The 21,564-nt window shown below is 42.7% G+C and overlaps 1 protein-coding gene across 1 annotated transcript; it reads left to right on the top strand.

Moving 5' to 3' along the window:
- Window positions 1-1,062: 1,062 nt before the first annotated feature.
- On the top strand, window positions 1,063-20,929 carry LOC121317493 (dnaJ homolog subfamily C member 5-like). The gene is made up of 5 exons (XM_041253491.1): window positions 1,063-1,139; window positions 10,593-10,712; window positions 11,342-11,555; window positions 13,353-13,506; window positions 19,811-20,929. Exons 2-5 carry the CDS (start codon window positions 10,630-10,632, stop codon window positions 19,936-19,938), a joined length of 579 nt encoding a protein of 192 aa, XP_041109425.1. The 5' UTR covers window positions 1,063-1,139; window positions 10,593-10,629; the 3' UTR covers window positions 19,939-20,929.
- The last annotated feature ends 635 nt before the right edge of the window (window positions 20,930-21,564 follow it).

Below are 21,564 nucleotides of genomic sequence, written 5' to 3'. Positions count from 1 at the left end.
GGATAGTGTGTTCCAAGAACTGAGATGGTGTTGCTCTGCTATGCTGTATAAGATGTATTTTTATTTGAAAAGTGAGACAAGGATAAGTGCGCACAACCTTAATTTAATTTCAGATGATGCTTCTTGTAGCATTAAGTTTAATTCTATTTACGATATATACTGTGTTAATATTGGGTTATTAAAAAATAAACCATGTACCTCATTAGATGCGTTATCAAAGTAATACATGCATTTATATGTGTTCCTCACAACTAGGGCTGTAACAAAAGGTGCATTTTGACCTTTGAAGGTTCCGAACAAATTACATAAGGAAGGGTCAAACCTTGGATGGTAGTAATGTGCATAATGTACTGGTGATGTCACTATAGCTACTTGTATTATATTTGATTGAAAATGCTGTTTTACAGGTAATTTGTATAAATGGAATAAAACATTGACATGTAATTTAAAACTATGTTATATAAAACAGTAATCATGTTTTTATAATTTAAATAAAAATACATATGTATTTACACATACTGATACTGCTTGCGATATATACAGTAAGCTTTCATTCCAGCAGCACCAACTGCAGCTGACTTAGGCAAAGCAAAGCTTTATTTAAGTCACTGTACCAAGCAGGTTATCAGTCACATTTTACCTCTACTACTAATAACAATATGAATTTAGGCTTGTCAAGTGACCCTGGAGATTAGTTGTGCCTCCATGATACATCAACAATCGCTTGCACAGTTTGCATTCAACTTTTTTTTTTGTTGTTGTTGTTTTTGGTCGTCTGGTCATTTAACAAAAAAAATCCGAAACAGCAGAGGGGTTTCGAGACATTTCTTTCAATACAGTTTACGCTATACAGCGCTTTGCTGTCGAGATGGCGAATGAAGAAATTAAAGATTTGTATCTGGATAACATGAGCTGGAAGGGGCAGAGCCGGACAGTGTCCAGTATTCTTTCAATGCGAAAATAACCATCAAGTATGGGATATTGCCGTCAGGCAGTAGAATTGGCTGAGCTTTATAGCAAAGCTGCCGATAGGCGTCCGTGAGCTGACGTGAAAGCCCGCCCCCCTGGGAGCTAGCAATACGCAGCGCGCAGAGACTCTCATTCCCGTTTTCCTTCAGGCCTTGCAGGAAGCTGAGCTCGTAAGTTCTCTCTGGGTTTTTTTTTTTGTCTTGAGATTAATTTCACTGATTCTACCCCTTCTTTGAGTTGACTTCAGTTTTTGCTTGTTGAGCATTATATATATAAATATAATTTTATTATATATTTTCCTTTCACGCTTTGCCCCTGCATAGCGTTCTTTCCGCGTTGGACCTTCGTCTTTAATATATATATATATATATATATATATATATATATATATATATATATATATATATATATATATATATATATAATTTGTTATATATATTTTTTCGTTGGGTTTTTTTGTGCTGTCTATTCTCCCTAATGGACTAGAGTTTAGAGGACACGTTGCGCGCCTGTAGGCCACGCATTTCTTGCAGCCTCGGTCTCGCACCGCGCCAGAGCCGGAGTTAGACTGCTACTCGCAGTCACTCAAAAACTACCACCCGCGGCTTGTGTTCACCCCACCGCGTGGTCGTTGTCTTCGGTAGCAATACTACCATATCCTGCACTCAGTGCGGCTGCAGTTCATCAAAAAAAAAAAAAACTTTTTTTTTTCCCCATTCACTTACATAAGGAAGACTACCACCAACGACAACTCATTGTCCCTTATCACAGGTAAGTATAGAACAGCTCCTTTGTCTTTTAGACCAAGGACACTGTACCAGCACTTAGCGTCTCCGCTCTGCGGGTCAGCTGACGCTTCGGCGTCCAGTGCATAGCGTTTTTACGCAGCGTACACGCGCTTCAGCGTTTCTAGTGTTGGCACTTTGGAGCAGCGCTTCGGCACTTGGGGCTTGGTGCACGCACTTTGACGCTCGGTGCATCGACGCTAGGCACTTCGACGCTCGATGCTCCCGCGTTCGACGCTCGATGCTCCCGTGTTCGACGCCTCGATGCTCGGTGCACACACTTCGACGCTCGGCGCATCGACGCTAGGCACTTCGACGCTCGATGCTCCCGTGTTCGACGCCTCGATGCTCGGTGCACACACTTCGACGCTCGGCGCATGCACCTCGACTCTCGATGCTTTCTCAATCGATGCTCGATGCACGCACATCGACGCTCTACGCTCCCGTGATCGACGCTCGGTGCATTAATACATCGGCGCTTGGTGCACGCACCTTGATGCTCGGCGCCTCGACGCTCTGCGCACGCACATCGACGCTCTACGCTCCCGTGATCGACGCTCGGTGCATTAATACATCGGCGCTTGGTGCACGCACCTTGATGCTTGGCGCCTCGACGCTCTGCGCATGCACATCGACGCTCCTGCGATCGACGCTCGGTGCATTGGTACATAGACGCTCGGTGCACGCACCTCGATGCTTGATGCACGCACCTCGACGCTTGATGCTCCCGCGATCGACGCTGGATGCATTAAGACATCAACGCTCTGTGCACGCACCTTGACGCTTTGCGCTTCGACGATCGGCACACGCACCTTGACGCTCGACGCTCCAGCGTTCGACGCTAGGTGCACTAACACCTCGACGCTCGGTGCACTAACAACAAGCACCTCGACGCTCAACGCTCCGCGCTCGACGCTCGGTGCATTAACGCCTCGACGCTCTGTGCACGCACCTCGACGCTCGGCGCTTAACACTCAACGCCTTGCTGCTCGGTACACGTACCTCGACGCTCGACGTATTAATCAACGACGCATCCCATCATAAAAATGTCTTTGTTCCATCGTTGCGTTACCTGCCAGGCGAAATTGCCGGCGAGCGACCCCCATGAGGACTATGTGGCATGCCTGGGACCAGAGCACGCCGCGTCTGCCTTGGCAGACAGATTGTTTTGCTCGCTGTGTGCTAATTTCCAACAGCGCACTCTTTGACAGATGGCGAGGAAAGCAGTGGGGAGCCACTCCCCTTCCTCTGGGTCGTCCTGCACGGTGTCTGCTCCTCCGCCATCTACACCACTGCGAAAATTGCAGCTATCAAGGAGCCCCTCCCAGCTTACAGCTGTTCAGAGATCTCCAGAGCATAGACGTGCTCGGGAACGCTCCCGTAGCCCGCCTATCCGACGCCGAGGCCCCTCTCCTCGCAGGGAACGCCCTCGTTGGTCGCGGTCGCGCTCCATTTCACCCCGTCATAGGGGGCGCTCTCGTTCCCCTCGCCGGGACAGATGCCACAAGGACAGGTCAGACGTGGCAGAGCTGACATCTAAGATGTCCCAGTTCATGGAGGTGATGATGGGTCAGCAATCGCTGCTCATGTCACTGACCAACAGGGCACCACAAACCACTGACGCTCAGGTCGGGTTGACAACTGCCCAACCGGCTCTGCCCGCCCCGGTCATCCAGCAACCCCAAGGGGTTTGGGATGCAGATGCGATCTCTAGGGACTCATCGGAAAGTGAGCCTCCCGCTGAGGAGGATAGTTTGGAAGCCGAACTAACCTCTCACAATTCAGAGCTGGACACTGAGTTGGAGATGTTGGACACCAACGACCCCTTGTGGTCACTTATGGAGCGAGCAACTCGCCACCTAGGGGTTGAGTGGCCAGCCGTAGAACCACCCCGGCGGTCACTGTTTGAGTCGCCCTCTGTGCGGTTTTCGCAGCCCAGGACGCTCCCAGCCTTCCTGGACTTTATTAAGGAGGTGCAATCCACCTGGGGGGCCCCAGCCTCTTCACCGGTAACCTTGCGGAAAGCTTCCACGTTTGCCATGCAGGGAGCAAGTGAGGCAGGACCGGCGTCTTTTCCACCAGTCGATGTCACCTTCGCGGCCCTGGTCAAAACACTGACCCTCTTGGGCCTAACTAAGGACCCTGCATGTCCTAATCGACAGTGCAGGATCACGGAGGTTCAGTTAAAAAAGGGCTATGCAGCGGCTACGGAGGCAGTCAGACTGTCCGACGTGGCCAGCCTCCTGTCAGTCTACCAGGCGTCGCTGGTGAAAGACCTCACTGAGCACCTTTTGGCGTCCTTGAGGGCGGAATTGGCGTTGATTGCCCAATTCCTTGTCAAAATAGCCCAGCTAAACGCTCGGGCCCAGGGCAGAAGTATTGCGTCCCTAGTGGTCGGTAGAAAGCAGCTCTGGCTTTCGCAGGCGAGAATCCAAGAGCTTGACAAGGCCCCGTTGTTAAATGCCCCCATCACACCGGGGCACACGTTTGGCCCAGCGGTGGAGGAGATGCTGCAGCGTTCTGCTAAAGCCAGGGAGGCGTCTCAGCAAATGGCAAAGATGTGGCTGCATAAGCCCTTTCGGCCTAAGCGCCAGCAGGAGCATCAGTGGCGAAAGACACCACCACTGCACCTACCGCGGCCGTGGGGTGCTAAGACACCCCTGTCATCTGCAGCCGTGCGGTCGGTCTCCATTTTCTGGACCGCGGCGCGTAGAATGGCGCCCTAGAGGAGGTGGCAGGTCACGTCCTCGTGGCACTGGCCAGGCCCCTCGTGAGCGAGCGCAACCGAAGCAGCCCTGAGACATCCAGGCAGCTATCGGCCCACCCCTACATTGTCCCGCAGCTCCAGTTCTGGCAACAGTGCACCAACGACATCTGGGTGCACAAGACCATTTCCACCGGGTACACCCTTCAGTTCCAGTTAAAGCCTCCCCCCTTTAGGGGGGTGGTCATAACTGCAATAAAGGACTCTGTTCAGTCCTCAACTCTGAATGTGGAGATACAGGCACTGCTCAGAAAGCGTGACATTCAACAAGTAGACCCTGCTCTCATCGACCAGGGGTTCTACTCCAAATACTTCCTAGTGTCCAAAAAGGACGGCGGGTTCCGCCCTATTTTAGATCTGCAAGTACTGAACAAATACCTACGTCGGTTATCGTTCAGGATGCTTACGCACAGGCACATCATCCAGTCGGTCCAGCACGATGACTGGTTTACCACCGTGGACCTGACAGATGCGTACTTTCACGTTCCCATCTGCCCGGGTCGCAGGAAGTATCTGCGTTTTGCATTCCAGAGCAGGGTGTACGAGTTTTATGTTCTCCCATTCGGTCTGTCTCTAGCTCCTCGAACCTTTTCGAAGTGTATGGACGCCATTCTGGCCCCTTTGCGGGCTCAAGGCGTCCAACTGCTGAACTACCTAGATGACTGGCTCGTCTGCGCGCAGTCGAAGGAGCAGCTGGCACAGCACACAATGATGGTTACAAACCATCTGCAGCGGCTGGGTCTGAAGACCAACTCGGAGAAGAGCCGCCTTGTGCCAAGCCAACAGACCGAATTTGTGGGTCTGCATCTGGACTCAGTGTCCATGGAAGCGACTTTGTCAACACAAAGAGTTGCCTCGCTGGAACGGTGTCTCTCCCTGTTCAGGTTGAGAGAAACAGTCAGCATGGAGCTGTGTCCGCGCATGCTGGGGCTGTTGGCTGCTGCCTCACAAGCCCTTCCCTTGGGCTTATTACACCAGAGACCTCTACAGGCCTGGTTCAATATTTTCGCATTACATCCGCAGAGAGACAAACACCGCAGGTTGACGGTATCCCAAACCTTCTGGGAAGCACTACGCTGGTGGAAAGTTCCGGCAAACATCCGCCAGGGCGTTCGCCTGGGTCCCATCTTCCGGAGGGAAGTGGTTACGACCAACGCTTCCAACCAAGGTTGGGGAGCAGTCTGGAACGGTTCAGGGACCTGCAGAATGTGGTCAGGACCCTGGAGGTCAGCCCACATCAATGCTCTGGAACTCAGGGCAGTGGACCTCGCCCTCTGGCACTTCTTGCCGGTGCTTCTAAACAAGCACGTGTTGGTGTGGTCGGACAACACCACAGTTGTGGCGTATATGAACCGCCAGGGCGGCCTACGGTTCCCCCGCCTTCACCGAATGGTAGCACGGCTGTTGCTATGGGCACAGCTGTGTTTGACTTCTCTGCGCGCGGTTCACCTAGCGGGCAGAGCCAATTACGTAGCGGACCTCCTGTCCAGAGGAGGCCCTCTCGCTGGAGAATGGCGTCTCCACCCTCAGGTGGTAGAGCGCATCTGGGAATGGTTCGGCAGAGCGCAGCTAGATCTCTTTGCTTCGCGAGAGACCACGCACTGCCCCCTGTGGTTCTCGGTGAGGGACTCCGACAGCCCCCTAGGAGTCGACGCACTGGCTCACGAATGGCCGCCAGTTCTCCTATATGCTTTTCCACCGATTCCGATGCTCCCCGCCCTTTTAGAGAAGGTCAGGGTAGAGCAAGCGACAGTGATTCTGATCGCTGCCCGGTGGCCTCGGAAAATATGGTTCCCGAGCGTGGTGCCGTTGCTGCACGGTCAACCGCGGGAGCTTCCCCTGCGAGCAGACCTATTGTCACAGGCCGAAGGACGGCTTTGGCACCCGAACCCCAAGCTCATGCAGCTATGGGCTTGGCCCCTGAACGGGAGCGCCTGTCAGCCTTAGGGCTTTCGATGGCGGTGATCTCGACCATTCAGAGCGCTAGAGCGCCCTCTACCAGGTCGCAGTACGCGTACAAGTGGCAGTTGTTCCAAGATTGGTGTCTGGCGGGGGGCCATAACCCAATATCTTGTCCTATGGCAATAATATTACAGTTTCTACAGAAACTGTTAGATGAAGGGAAATCTCCCTCAACACTTAAAGTGTATTTAGCCGCCATATCAGCTTGCCATGTATGCATTGAAGGATTATCACCAGGCTGCCATTTTCTGGCATCTCAGTTCCTTAAAGGCACAAGACGCTAAAGGATGACCAGCTTACCGTCATGGAGCCTTGACGTGGTGCTAGAAGCCCTTACCAAGGCACCGTTCGAGCCTCTCCACACAGTGGATATGAAGCCCATGTCTATGAAAACCTTGTTTTTGCTGTCGGTAGTGTCAGCAAAACGCGTCAGTGAGTTACATGCACTGTCAGTGCATCCTTCATGTATCCGCTTCGCAGGAGACGGTTCTAAGGTCTCCATGCGCCCAAATCCAGCATTTTTGCCAAAGGTTATATTTCCGTTCCACATGAACCAGCCGGTCGAGTTGATGGCGTTCCATCCTCCTCCCTTTTCCTCTCCAGAGGAACGACGGTTACACATGCTCTGCCCTGTGCGGGCATTGAGGCGTTATATTGACCGTACAAAGACCGTGAGGCAAACAGAACAACTGTTCATATGCCATGGTTCTAAGATCTTGGGTCAGCCGTTGTCAAAACAACGCCTTTCCCACTGGATAGTGGATGCTGTTAAATTAGCCTATGAGTCTGCAGGCTTTCCGCCGCCAGGGCAGTTGAAGGCGCATTCCACTAGGGGTATGGCAACGTCCTGGGCCCTCTTTAGAGGGGTGCCAGTGTCTGATATTTGCGCGGCAGCCAGTTGGGCTACACCGCATACCTTTATGAGGTTTTACAGACTAAACGTGCTGGATTCCTCTGCTCCATTATTTGGAGCATCTGTACTGCACTCTATGGCACCTCAGGTTGCCAATGTAGTGGTTAATACCCCACCTTAGGACAGGTGTCATTGCGAGCATAAACGCTGAGGCGCAGCGCCGCATATGCCTAGATGTATTGCCTACGCAGTTGCGTTATGACGTAAGTCTGTCCTACTGCCGAGAATCCTCCCTCGCGACAGCTTGGGTACACTGTTCCCATACTTGATGGTTATTTTCAAATTGAAAGGGAACGATAGGTTGCGGATGAAACCCCAGTTCCCTGAAAGAGAAAATAACCATCAAGCCATAAGGTAGCTCCGGAAGTCTTCACGGCCTGAAGAGCAAAAGAGGATGAGAGTCTCCGCGCACTGCGTATTGTAAGCTCCCAGGGGGGCGGGCTTACACGTCAGCTCGCACGGAGGCCTATCGGCAGCTTTGCTATAAAGCTCAGCCAATCCTACTGCCTGACGGCAATATCCCATACTTGATGGTTATTTTCTCTTTCAGGGAACCGGGGTTGCTTCCACAACCTTTCCCTCCAAATTTAAAGTTGTTAGTGTTCTCGGTACATTTTGTATGTTTCAAACATCTTTTTCTATCATAGCACTTCTCTTACACTGTCTTGTACACTAGGTATTCAATACATATTTTACTGAAGCACTACTACCGCTTTGGCATAATATACCCTGCTCCACACACGGCAGCGGCGCCATATAGATTCCTACTTATAAGGATTTGGTAGCGGATTTTAATAACAACTTTTGTTTATGTAATATGCATTATACAAAACAAAAGATCGAATTCTTCACGGGAGTGACATTTAATGTGTGATGTACAATATTCACACGTTGTGAAACGGTTTGTTAGCAGAGGGAGGAAAAAAGTACGTGAATGGCGCCTGACGAACCTTCGACAGTTTAGAACTACCTTCGAACTCCTGGATAGATAATGAACCTTTGGACACAGCCCTACTTGTAACCATGTGTACTTTAAGTCTCTGAATTCTGTTTCTATTTATTCTCGCCAAGTTAGTCACGTTTCAGAAAAGGTGCTACAATATGTTTTAGGTGTTCCATTAAGTACCAAGCTACTGGCGAAGATGTTTTCTAGTGTAGTAACTGTTTAAACCACCCTGAAATAGGTTAACAGCTTCACAGAGAACTGTTTTCAGCTTGCCCCGTGCTTTGTATGCGCATGATTCCTTGGTTGGGAGAGTCATTGTTGAGTCATCACTAGACTCGGGACAGTGAATGTTTTTTTTTTTTTCTTGCAAAGGTTTCATTCTAATCCATGTACCAAGCACTATTGCATTGTAGATCTGTATTTAACGGTAAACAGCTAAGCCAGATCAAATAATAAGAATGTAGCTATTTTACAGGTGCCTCGTGTTCTCTAAGTATAAAGAGATGTCGATTAATTTTTTTATGGTAAGTAATCAAGATATCTTGTTTCGTACCGTACACTTGTGTTATACATATATATATCCAGCCCAATATTATATATCATATATATATATATAGATATATATAATATATATTATAATTTACACCGAAACGTGGGTCCAGCGAATGTTCGGTTTACAAACCACAATAAGGAATGACTTCCAGAACTGCAATAATTTTTGAGAAACTTTGAGGTTGAAGAACGGCTTGGCTGACATTATTTGGGTTTCATAGAATTGTTATTTTTAGTACAATTTCCCCCTTATAAGGGGAATATTTGGTCGACGTACCCCCTCCTGTGCAATCCTCTTTATTACAGACAGTATCTGTAAGAATAAAAGCAAGCCCCACCTACTGTACAGCACCAAAAACTGCAGCTGAAATAAGAACCACACACCTTGTAAAAGTGCTGGAATTCTTTCCATTTTGCAGAATTAAGTGAAAGGGATTTTAACAATCCTGCACTAACTTTTTCTAGGATTCCCTGCAATTGCAGTACTATCTGCACTAGTGTAAAATACTTGGCATTTCATTATTATTTTTTTTGCCACTTGTCTGTTATCTTGACTTTTTAATAGCATTTTTATGCCATCAGTGTTTCATGAACTTGTAGAAGTGTATTTAGGTAGAAGTTTTCACCCTGCACAGTTTTAAAACAGTTTGGCTTATTTAAAAAATGAAGTACGGTTATTTTATTTTTAAAAATGAAGTACGGTTATTTTATTTTTAAAAATGAAGTGTGGTTGTTTTATTTTTAAAAATGAAGTACAGTTGTTTTATTTTTTGCATCAACATGCATCCCTACAGTGGCATTTCAGAAATGAAAAGACACCAAAGCAAGCAGAGCCAATCTGAGTATTTTCTGTATCCTAATTTGTATATTAATAATAGTAATTAGGGGTGTTTTCCCATTCAAATCTTTATGGAAACTGGGTTCGCTCAAGTAACACTGCAGAAGGTGGGTCTTTACGAAATGGGAAAACGAGAGAACAGCAAAAGGTCATACTGATTATAATTACGAAGTAATGCATGTACAACTCTATGAAGGTTAAATAGCGGTATTGGATCAGTGACACATGGCAGAAGTGCAGGGGAAAGATTGTCCGAGTTCTGTTTGTTTGAGACCAGTGGATTTCTGCTCCAGTAATTCTGGTCTGTTTTTGATAATCCTTAATGCCGATTAAAGCATATCTTTCATTAGAAATTGCCCATTTGTAACCCATTCAGAATAATGTAAGTGTGGTCTGTCGCTGACCCCTAATCTTATCAGCTTGTTTCGTGGTTAAACATGATATATTCTGAGCCAAGTCAGATGGTATTCTGAGCCAAGTCAGATGGAGAAGGGCCAACAATTTATTTGTATTTGTTTCATAAGTTCCACCTCTCAAACTATAGTCATATCCTAAGTTTGAGATTTTTTGGGACTTGCTGTGTAACTATTTGTAAAGGTAAAGTTTTGGACAAAAAGAAAAAAAAAATGCCCATGGGGCACTGTTGAAAGACTTGCACTGTGCAGATGTTGAAAGTGAATTGGACTTTGTCTTAGTCAAAGTAAAGATAATGTCTGAACAAGAAGAGGAAAAGCAGTACAAAAAGGGACTTGTGCTAAAGAATTGTTAATTGCATCTGTTGCTGGTTACGGCCTTGCATTGTGACTTGTACGAATTCTGTCTGGAAAATTAGAGACTACCAGAATTGATTTTGTTTCTTGCAGCATCAAACTGACAGTTCCCAACAGACCACAGCAAAATATGTCCACGTCGAGTGAAACCCTGTACAGGACTTTAGGACTTCAGAAAGGGGCATCAGCCAATGAAATCAAACAAGCTTATAGGTACAGTATAAAGGAAACCTTTTTTGCGAACATTTCACAACAAGAAATTGCCAAGAGTCAGTTCCATACGGACGCTATCTGTCTTAGAACTCTCTTATGCATAAAATAAGACACTCCCTATTTTGTCCAAAGTAATTAAATGCTATATGGGGTGGGGGGTGGGGGCGGGTGTTCAAAGCTTGATAATCTATTAGTAAACATTTGTTAATAAATTGCTGGAAATAAAAAGGGGAACCATATTTTGTATATACATATTTATTTAAATTACTTACCAGGGCAAAACAGAACATTAATATTGAATTTAACTTTTACAAACTTTTTATGTTTTTTTGCTAAGGCTAAATCTTATAATACCCTTAAAGTGTATGTGTGTGTGTGTTTGTGTGTGTTGTATGTATGAATGTTTTAATACATTTTAATACTTAAACATTATTATTTCATGGACACTGTAATACAGTAAGTGCTGTGAATCCCAGATTGCAAAACGCTGCACTAAACCCCAGCTACTAACGTGAGCTCAGCTAGAAACACAGTGCGTAGTACTTGCATTATCAGGTCTGTGTGATGTATTCAAATGTTCAGTATAGGCAGCTGTTTTTTTTTTTTTTGTAATAACTATTAATTTACAGGAAACTTGCTCTGAAGTATCATCCTGACAAAAACCCTGATAACCCAGAAGCGGCAGACAAGTTCAAAGACATAAACAACGCCAACGCAATCCTTACTGATGAGACCAAAAGGAAAATCTACGATGAATACGGTTCTATGGGACTGTATGTGTCTGACCAGTTTGGAGAGGAGACTGGAAAATGTTATTACTTGATATCCAAATGGTATTTTAAGGTGGGTAGTCTTTACAGAAAGCAGATGTTTGTTTCAGTGTGGTAGATGTGCAAAGGCAAAGAGTATCTCAGCCTTCTTACCAGTAGGGTTGTATTTATTTATTAACACCCTAGCACACAAAAGTCAAGTTAGTAAAGGCCCAAACACTTTGTGGGAATAAAAGCAGTCTGTTCTGTTGACATGCCTTTTAAGATGAACAACCTCTCAGGATCGGAAACACATTGCCAGGAGTCTGAAATCTGCACATCTTGCTGTTCTCCAGCAGTCCAGCTCAAAAACATGGACCCATTAATAATTAAGACCCCCCCCCCCCCCCCCCCCCCCCAATAATTTGCTTTGATTCCCCTTGAGGTTGAAAAGCATCCTTTGTTCCTGATCATTGTTGTTGATCAAGGCACCCCATAATGCTGCAGGTCTGACACAGAGAGAGAGCGCTCCTTCCGAGATGATATTGTGCACAGCCACTATGCTGGTATTGTCTGCCAGTGAGGGTGCTACTTTATGTGATTAGCTGACGTGGTTCTTGTTAGTGAGGCGACGCCCTCTGGTGGTATCAGCAAAAAAAAAAGTGAACCCTAAACTTGCTTCTGATTTGCCAACAGGAAAAGCAAATGTGTTTAATCAAAGCTCTGTCAGAGATCTAAATATAAAAATAATATTACTATAAATAATGTTACTATAGTAAACTGTATATATATATATTCTTTTCTTTGTAATGAAGTGGTCTGTGGAAAGACAACATCTCATCTGAGCTGCCCATACAAAGTTGTATTCATATATTGTATTATTATTCAGGAATCACTGCACAACTTGAAAAAAATGGAAACTCTCGGCTTTAGTAGAAAACACAAATGACAGTATATTATTATTATTATTATTATTATTATTATTATTATTAACTGGTAATTTAGCACATGCTTTTTTCCAAAGCGACTTGCAGAGACTAGGGTGTGAACTGTGCATCAACAACTGCTGCAGAGTCACTACAATAGGACATCGGTTTCACGTCTCATCTGAAGGATGAGTGAACTACAGCATGATGTTTTATCTAAAAACAGAGATCAAATTAAAGGTGTTGTGGTTAATATATTTACAGGGTTTTGTTTCTATTTATTGCATTTCTTGTGAATGTTTAGTATAAGAATGGAAAGATAGATAGGTGAGAGCAAGTTATACTGAAACAGTTTAGTAGAAATTTATTTAAATTAATGCATGCCTCTATTTCAGCTTAGTTTAGTCACACTAGGGTATACACTGTATAAAAACAAGATCATAATCCCATTTACCCTTTGATCTTTGCTTTGCTGGGTAAGCGAGAATGTCAAGTTGTAGGAGTCACATTTGATCGCAAAGATGAAACGGTAAATCCTTCCACAGAATGCTTTTAGAAACTGGGGAACAGTATATTATTTACTAGATTGTCAGTCAGTGAAGCAATTTTAGCAACCCACTGTGATGTCCCAAGCAGGATGCAATAGCAGGAAAAGGACAGTGAAAACAACATCATCCAATCAGTAAGGTGCAGCACTTACTTAAATAGACACTTTTAGGCTTAGTGCATGCCACATTCTGCCAGGATAATCCTTAAATCAGAATCTGGATGTCAACAGTCACTCAGTGGCAGGTTCCTTCTTTCTCCTGGAGATTAACCTTAACAAGAGACCTTTTGATTTTCTCAGTTAATAGCCTTGCACATTCAAAAGGAGCCTGCAATACTAGGCTCTGGTCTTGCTTTGTGTTAGGTTTTGTCTTTGCTGCGCTTGAGTTTCAACTCAATGTTTTTTGGTAATGTTCCAGGGTCTGTTATTCTGCTGTGGTCTTGTCACTTGCTGCTACTGCTGTTGCTGTTTCTGTTTCTGCTGTGGAAAATGCAGATCTTCAGGAAATGATGAAAGATACCAGTATGTGGACCCAGAGGACCTAGAGGCACAGATCAAAGCAGAACAAGAAGGTGGTAAATAGCATTGCTCACTTTAGATTCTTTTATTTTTTTCAATATCACATATAGATAATCTTGTGGGAAATGTTCACTTCTTTAAAAACTACAGAGCATGCTTTTGGACCAAAATTGTATTGTATTAGGTAATTATTTGTGATGAATGGTGAAAAATGTTGGTAAGTCAATTCATGAAATAACAACTGTGGAGTACTCTTCACATATAGGTGGCCGAATGTCAAGATTTGTCAATATAAAAGTACATTTGTATTTTAGAAAATAAATACATTATTAAATAAGAAGTTCTGGATAGTATGAAATAAATAAAAACCACCAGAGTAGGTCTGAATATGTTGGGAACATATAAGATGAAGTACTAACATGCTTGTATCAGAAAGTAATGTAATGCTTGCATTCTTATTTGTACCACTAGGGAGCACAACAATCAGCAAAATAAATGGTCTTGTTTATTTTTTGCCATCCTTTAGGGCAAGGGTCCGTAACCCTGGTCCAGGTTTTATAGGTGTCTATGTCATTAATGGCTAAAGATCTGGAACACCTGTTAATCTTGACTAATTAAAGCAGTAATTGGTGCAATTAATTAACTGAGAACTCAGGGTTGGAGACCCCAGCTTTAGGGTGTAGCTGGGTAATAAAGTAGAACTTGACACATGTATGTAGATACACAAAAAAAAAGTTCAATTTCATTTACTTTATTAGAAGCACTTCAAGGTAAATGATGTACTGTACAGTGGAAAAGGCAAAAGGGACATAAAGAACCCCTTGATTTAAAAAAAAAAAAAAACACCTTACACACACTCCGATAACAAATTAATGTGTAAATTTTCCTAACAATCTATAAAAACAGAGAATAGCTGCTTTCTCAAAGATGTTACGAATAAAGATATTTGAAAAGGATACTTAAGCCATTATTACAACACAGCTTGCATAGCTTTAGATCAGTGTTATAAAGAGAGGAGTATTGTGTGCAGCTGTGCATTGATAGAACTGTTCGCACCACCTACAGGCAAGAATTTGAGTCCCCCTTTATACAGTAGTCTCTGGCTAAGAGAACCCCCTCGGGAAGCAAGCAAAGCGATCTTAACCGAAGTGTTGTCTAAGATGACCACCACACACAATATGAATCAGTAAATAAATACATATTTATTACTTGTCATGACGCACGTGCATCAACATGAAATTAACAGAATAAGAGAAAAGCAATAGGCAAGTGTATGTTAATAAACTATAATAATAAAGTAAAAGACAAACTAATGTTAATAATTTCCAACTTATTGTAGTAAGAGAAGCGCCTTTTGTTTACATGCCATTTTGTAGTGATGAGGTGCACTCTTGGAAATCATAATACAAATGAGGCAATGATATGATTCCAGTTCTGAAAAGATGGAATAAACCATTTTAATTTCAGTTTGATGTTGATGAGTTATCAGGTTACAAAACAGTACTGTATCAGTTGTGAATGAATCGCTAGCGGTGCCAAAAAGGTTTTCTTTTAAGCAAAGTTCCTGTTCCTTTAGGAGGAGCATTTACAATGGCGCAAATCTGTTTCACCACAAGGGTGTTCTCTTTGGCGAAGTGTTCTCTTAGGAGGTGTTCCTATGCGCTGAGACTACTGTAGTTAGAAAATAAAAATAAAACATCAGAAAGTAAAGGTTTGCATGGCTACACAAAAACCCACATACCTGTCCATCATTGAAGTAACCTTGTTTTCTAAACTGTTACTTGTTTATAACTCTTTAATAGCATAAGTGTCATTGTTCAGCATTTTAATTGCTTCACTTTACAAACTTTGCATAGTACTCAGGACAACTACTAGCTTTTAAAATGTTATAAATCATAACTAATTAGAACAACATTCATTTGATTCTCTCCATGTTCCATGCATTAAATTAGTTTGTTTTGTAGTTTCCAGTAAGAGGCTGTGATTACAAAAAACACCTCAAAACAGATCTTGAGTGGATATATACATCTTAGAAACTTATTCAGAAACCACCCTTGAGTGTTGGTGTGCATTTCAGTGTGCTTTGTCAGTGTAAGGAACCATTAACTTAGCACTCTTAAGTAAGCACTAAATATCAAGTGTTGTTTCCAAGTATATGTATAGGTTCCCCTGTAATTTATCTAAAATGTGGTTAATGTAATACAAGGATACCATATTAACTTGTCATTACTTAGGTACCTGTTTTTTTTTTTTCCATAATGATTATTTTCTACCTGTGCCTACCATTTGTGGTAATGCCAAACATTTATTTTATAACTACTGTATACAACTAAGAGGCACCTAAGTGATTATCTTCTATTTGCAGGAGTCTTACAGAGAAAGCTGTAGCTGAAAATTGACTTTTATTGGATCCTTTGTTTGTTTTTAAATATAGCTTCAAGACTTTTCCTTTTTAATGTTCAGAAAACAATGTTGCCTTAATGTTAAAGGGCTTCGTCAGCCTAACCGATGATACTGTACATTTATTAATATTTCAAGGAACAACTTTCCTGTCCCTGATGGCATTAATATACAGGTGAATGGAGTGTGAGTCAGTGTTAGACTCGAGGTTGCGTTTAAACAGCTGAGTGAACATTCATCGGTAGCGGGTGTTCAGGAATGCCAACTGCTGATTTTATAAAATTTATTATAACAGGTCCATCAAGCTGCTGTAAGTGTGTTTGTTTTTCTCCGTAGACCCCGTGCACTTGACTGCTGTAAATAAAATAATTTATATATATATATATATATATATATATATATATATATATATATATATATATATATATTACACACACACAGGCTAACTTCACAATAACGAACCCTTCTTATGACGAACACCCGTTTTTAACAATCTCAACAGATTTTTTTTAATGCAAATTAGCTCTATTAAAACAATCACGTACAGGATCGACCCGGATAGAACGATCTCAGTACTGACTGACGCTGAACTTTCTCCAGTGTCAAGTGTGTTGTTCTCTCAGTGAAAACAAAGACCATTGTTGACTAATTAAAAAAGAGCGCTAATTCAAAGATGACCTATTGTAGTACGAATCATGCATGATGAATGCAATCATTGCCTGTCTGTCATCTTCTCACAAACTGCAACCAGGCAATGGGCATGAGGAGCAATCTACTCTGGATAGTTTTTTCAAGAAAGGACACACACACACACACACACACACACACACACACACACACACACACAACGGGGGTAAATGCATTGGTGATGGCAGCAACTTGACACAAGCAGCATCCGTTCCAGGTGCCAACTCATACCTGTTACAACCATGGGCACAGTTCTTGCAAGGAACTGCAGTAGCATAGTGCAGATACAGCAAGGAAATATCTCTCTGCCCATTAGTGTATAGGGCCAGGAAGTCTGTTTTAACAAATAGCAAAAAGAAAGAAAGAAAAAACTCACTTAAAACTAAGTGCACAAGTTGGCCTGTTTTTATTAGATTATCAGTTTAAAAAGTCATGATGGGCCCTAACCAGGATATATTTAATGGCAAATATTACAATTTTCACAACTAAATAGGAAGAGGAACATATTTGGCAAAAGCTGTCTGTATGCAGACTTTTGTACGTTTCAAGTGTATTTGACTATTGTTTTTGCATTAGTGGTATTGAATTCAATTAAAAATTAAAATAAATCTTCAATTTAACTCAGGACAACAAAATAATATGGGAGTCAAGTAACTGTCAAAGCCACATTACCCATTTTTTTACCTTTTACATTAACTGGTACTTTTTAAAGTGCTATACCTTTTGCTGTTCAGTTATTATCAATGTTTAATCCTCCCTAGTTAGTGTGTGCTCTTTTAAATTTCCCTGGCGCCATTAATCCTGAGGTCTGTTATGACGTGACCAGTCGGAACAGCTGCACTAGCGTTCAGTGAGACTGTATACCCTCAAATCTCTTATCCTTTAATACAGGAACACAACACTTTTGATCATGCCTAGACCTCTTTTGGTCCAGCCTGTTAGGTAAAAATGCTGGGACTGCCATGTGAAGTTTTGCATCCCTGATGGCATGTTGTCATTTGTTTGTAAATATTAATCAGTTCAGGCAAGTTGTTTTTTTTCAAATTGCAAGATGGCATTTACATTCAGGGTTTTACTCCAAAGTGCCATTTCCACTATTTCTATTGAAAGAAAAATGGAAACTAATGCTACTACCATTTTTGGACAGCATTTTCTGTTGGAAACTTACCTTTCAACACTGCAGAAGTATACTGGACCGAACTCCAGTGTTGAAGGCCATCTCGTCACGTGGTACCTTCTGGATGTGAATGCTGCAGTGTATGAATTGGATGTGCTTCTGGTTTTATTGATTATTTATGGGTATGGTTGTTAAAAACTGTTATTGTTTGTTTATTTTGTTGGAGTGCTAACCAAGGTTAGCAATCCTTTCGGAATGTGTGGTGATATTTGTATTGATGTTTTTTTTTTTCTGTTTTGTTTTATTTTTTTAAATAAAACACCACCTTGAGTGGTCTTGCTAAAAACCTTTCTCTCTGAAGCCACGAACTTGAACACGTGCTGCAGCCCAGGCCTTTAACCACTGTGAAGTCATAAGCCAAAGAAGTCACCCTTGCATTTAATTTTTGTTACGGCTTTTACAATATGAACCTGTTTTTTCAATGACGTTTTGTTTCATTTATTAGGTGACAATGTTATAGTTATACAGCCTGCCTGTAGTCAAGATCCAGAAAACGCAGGTGAAACTCTCTGCAGCAGTCGAAGTGACTCGTAAGCATCCTACACTTGCCTTATTTGTCTGTGCCTGTGATCGTCGCACTGCAATTTCACTCACACCTGCAGCATGGCAATAAGCGCTTCATTAATTCATTCCATTGTCAGTTTTATTTTATTTTTGTGCAATTAACTAAATTTTCACCTCCATTGTAATTCATTTCAGCACCTTCATTTGTGATTGTATTGCTGCTAGGTAACACTTATCTGAGGCCTGTTGCGGTGCCCATGTCTGACAATGAAAAATGATGTCAATGTTTTGTGGACCAAAGAATTCATTGAGCCAATACAGGGTCACCCTACCTGACTATCAGGGAGGACTACATATGTGGCCAAAGGGGTGCAATATGGTTAATATTTTAAATGCAGTCACACTTTCTGTCATTTTCAAAATAGATATGTCGCATATTGTAGCTTTGTTTTTATCAAATGGCATGTTCTACCATGTCAGTCAGTTAATTCCATTCCATTCCAGGGATACCGTGCTGACTGTATTGATCACGTGACCTTTAACAGAATTGGTAGCGAGAGGCTGAGACAGTACCTCTTTTGGACTGTCAAAAGAAAGTCAATTTTTCATTTTGATGAAGTAGACTTAACTGGCCAAGATTAGGATAAGGGAGAAGCTGATTGATGGTCTGGTGTACCAAGACCTAGCAGAGTGTGGAGTTAAGATTATTTCTTATTTTATTCCTCATTTCATTTGGCTTTCTGGGGAAGAGCTGTTTTGGAACAAGGTATTTTTTTTTTTCCAGACTTGCCCTTATTTCCTGAGTAAATGAGTGAGCACATACACCAGACTTAAGCTGTAGCTACTATAGTGACACACAGTGAACATTTGGGATCTGCAAGCTGCAGGTTACTTTTGTACACAACTTTCTCCCTTTTTGTAAAGACGTTATCTTTTCATAAGGCAAGTTTAAAAATAAAATTAAAAAAAGTAGTAGTCTTAGCTATGCCTTTAATTTTAATGCAGCTAAAGTGTTTACACCTCTAGTGACAAGTAGGACAACTTGCTTGCTGCAGACTATTTCAAGATGTAGAATGAATGTACTGATTGTTAAAAACAATAGTTCAGAAAGCTTGATAAATATTATGTTGGATGATAAAGTTGGTTGGTTGAGTATGGAGACCTTAATGAAGGATTGCACCTGGGCTGCATTGTGTAATGCCAACTGTCCAAACTGCTGGTGGCAGCGCCAGGCATGTTTTCTTTGGATGGTCATGTTAATGGCACTGTATGTATCAGAGAAGTATGACAGATCAAGCCCACACAAAGAACATTTCATATAATACTGTATGTTGTCAATTTGCTAATGCTTGAGCTTCAATCATGCTATTTCAATAGCTCTGCCCTTTAATAGTCTGCTAGTATGTTTGTAAAATCTTACAGTGATTGGAAGACATTGGGGACTGGCCGTGACATGGGGTCTCCATACACGTACCCCTGTATGAGTTGCCAATAAATTAAATGTATTTTGTATTGCTTTGTATTTGGTGGCTTCCACTTGTCTTTATTGTACACTTCCTGATTTCAATCTCTATTTTTCCTTTTTGTAGCTTCTAGAATCCCTATCATGATCCAGCCACAGTCCGATACCAGCACTTCGGAGTTCAGCCAGCTCTCTATGGAGCAGAAAGTCTCCTATAAAATGGATAAGCAGCCAAGCAAAGCCACACAGTTCTGAGGACTTCATCAAGGGGTTTAGAATCTAGCTCACTGGTGCCAATATGTATGTTTAGATTTGTGTATGTCAAGGCTGCCATAACATGATTCCTATGTATGATGGAGTAAGTGAATTACTGTGTAAAATTTGCCAGAACAATGCTAAAGGAAACGGATGTGCTTGTGCTACTTGCTGTGCCGCACAAACACGTGCATGTGTTGTACTATACATGGATGTTTTCTAGTCCTGAGATTACAAATAAATTCACAGGTACCACAGTTCTTAAAAGTCTGAAATGGTGATGCAATATTGTAAGTACAGGGTGGTTATACTTTTGTGCTTCTCATGTGGAAAACCTTTTGGAGCTGAATTGACTTGTCTGCATGTTGATTCTTATCTCAAAAATAGAAACTGTACTTGAGAGGAACTGTGACCATATTAAGGCCATATAGGCTACACTGCCCGCAGTGGAGGTTCTAGAACTTTGCTGCATCTATCATGCCAAGTCTTGTTGCTCTTCAGGGAGTGATTTTTTTCCCCCTCAAAGTGGCCAAGTGATTTTATAAGGAGGTGCACAGCAGTGGTTCCTCTAGCTCAGATATTAGTTTTAACTTTACTTAACAAACTAAACCTCTGTCTAGGTCTTAAGTGGTTACTTTGTGATACCTATACAACCTGCAGAGTAACTGCTTTATAACCACCCTGTATATTGGGGCTTGTGCCATCCTGATAGTTTTGCATGGAATGAAGGATATTGCCATGTGATATGTTCATGTACTGTTCCTGTTTAAATTGCCCTTAAATGTGTACTTGGGGCTCCCGAGTGGTGCATCCAGTAAAGTTGCTCCTTGTGGAGTGCAGGATGTGCCCTATAGCCTGGAGATCGCAGGTTTGAATCCTGGCTATGTCACTGTGTGACCGGGGGTTCGCCGCCAAGGTAGGGAGGGCTTAGGTTGGCAGGGGAATCCTCAGTTCACCGCACACCAGTGACCCCTGTGGCTGGTAGAGTGCTTGTGGTTCTGCAGTGGAACCATCAGATCTGTGTTATCCTCCAGCACTATAGGTCTGGTGGCTTCGCTGTGGATTCTCACTCTGTGTAGACTGGAGATGTTTCCTGGAGTAGATGGTGTACTGAAACAGTAGCACTTGCATGCCACTGAGATGTCACCCTAACCCCACAACTAGCGGGGTCTCTATTGAGATGTTAAAACGTTTAAATCCAGCCCCATCAGGCAACATCCCAAATGAAACAGGGACCGTAAATTCAAGTTCATATCGGCCCTCACCCTGAGAACTGAGCATGCATCCCACTTCCAAACAATTACAGTATAACGGACTCCAAAAGATTTACTAGTATGATTATTTATTTTTTGGCTTGTTAGCTTATAAACCTGCTTTGTTTATTCAAATTCTCTTTCGATTAATTAAAAAAGGGATTTGGTGTTTCAAACATCAGAGAATAGTTTTTTAAACAGCCCTTTTTATAAAAGTATAAAATGTGTCACAGTCCAGAGAGATCTGTTCTGTTCATTTTGTATTTAAGAGGGGAAAAAATGCCTTTTGAACAATCAGAGGATTCTTATGTACACATAGGGTAGGGCGCAAGCAGCTGCTTTACCAAGACAGCAAAAAAAAATAATAATAATT

The sequence above is a fragment of the Polyodon spathula genome, chromosome 6, assembly GCF_017654505.1.
Source record: "Polyodon spathula isolate WHYD16114869_AA chromosome 6, ASM1765450v1, whole genome shotgun sequence".
NCBI classification, from domain to species: domain Eukaryota; kingdom Metazoa; phylum Chordata; class Actinopteri; order Acipenseriformes; family Polyodontidae; genus Polyodon; species Polyodon spathula.
The sequence above is the reverse complement of the archived record's forward strand: the minus strand, read 5'-3'. Positions and strand labels throughout refer to the sequence as shown.

Bases quoted from the DNA above. Each gene is read 5' to 3' on its own strand.
- LOC121317493 (XM_041253491.1), top strand. From the start codon at position 10,630: ATGTCCACGTCGAGTGAAACCCTGTACAGGACTTTAGGACTTCAGAAA. The intron at 10,713-11,341 runs GTACAGTATAAA...ATTAATTTACAG, and splicing joins GAAATCAAACAAGCTTATAG to GAAACTTGCTCTGAAGTATC. The intron at 13,507-19,810 runs GTGGTAAATAGC...TCCTTTTTGTAG, and splicing joins GATCAAAGCAGAACAAGAAG to CTTCTAGAATCCCTATCATG.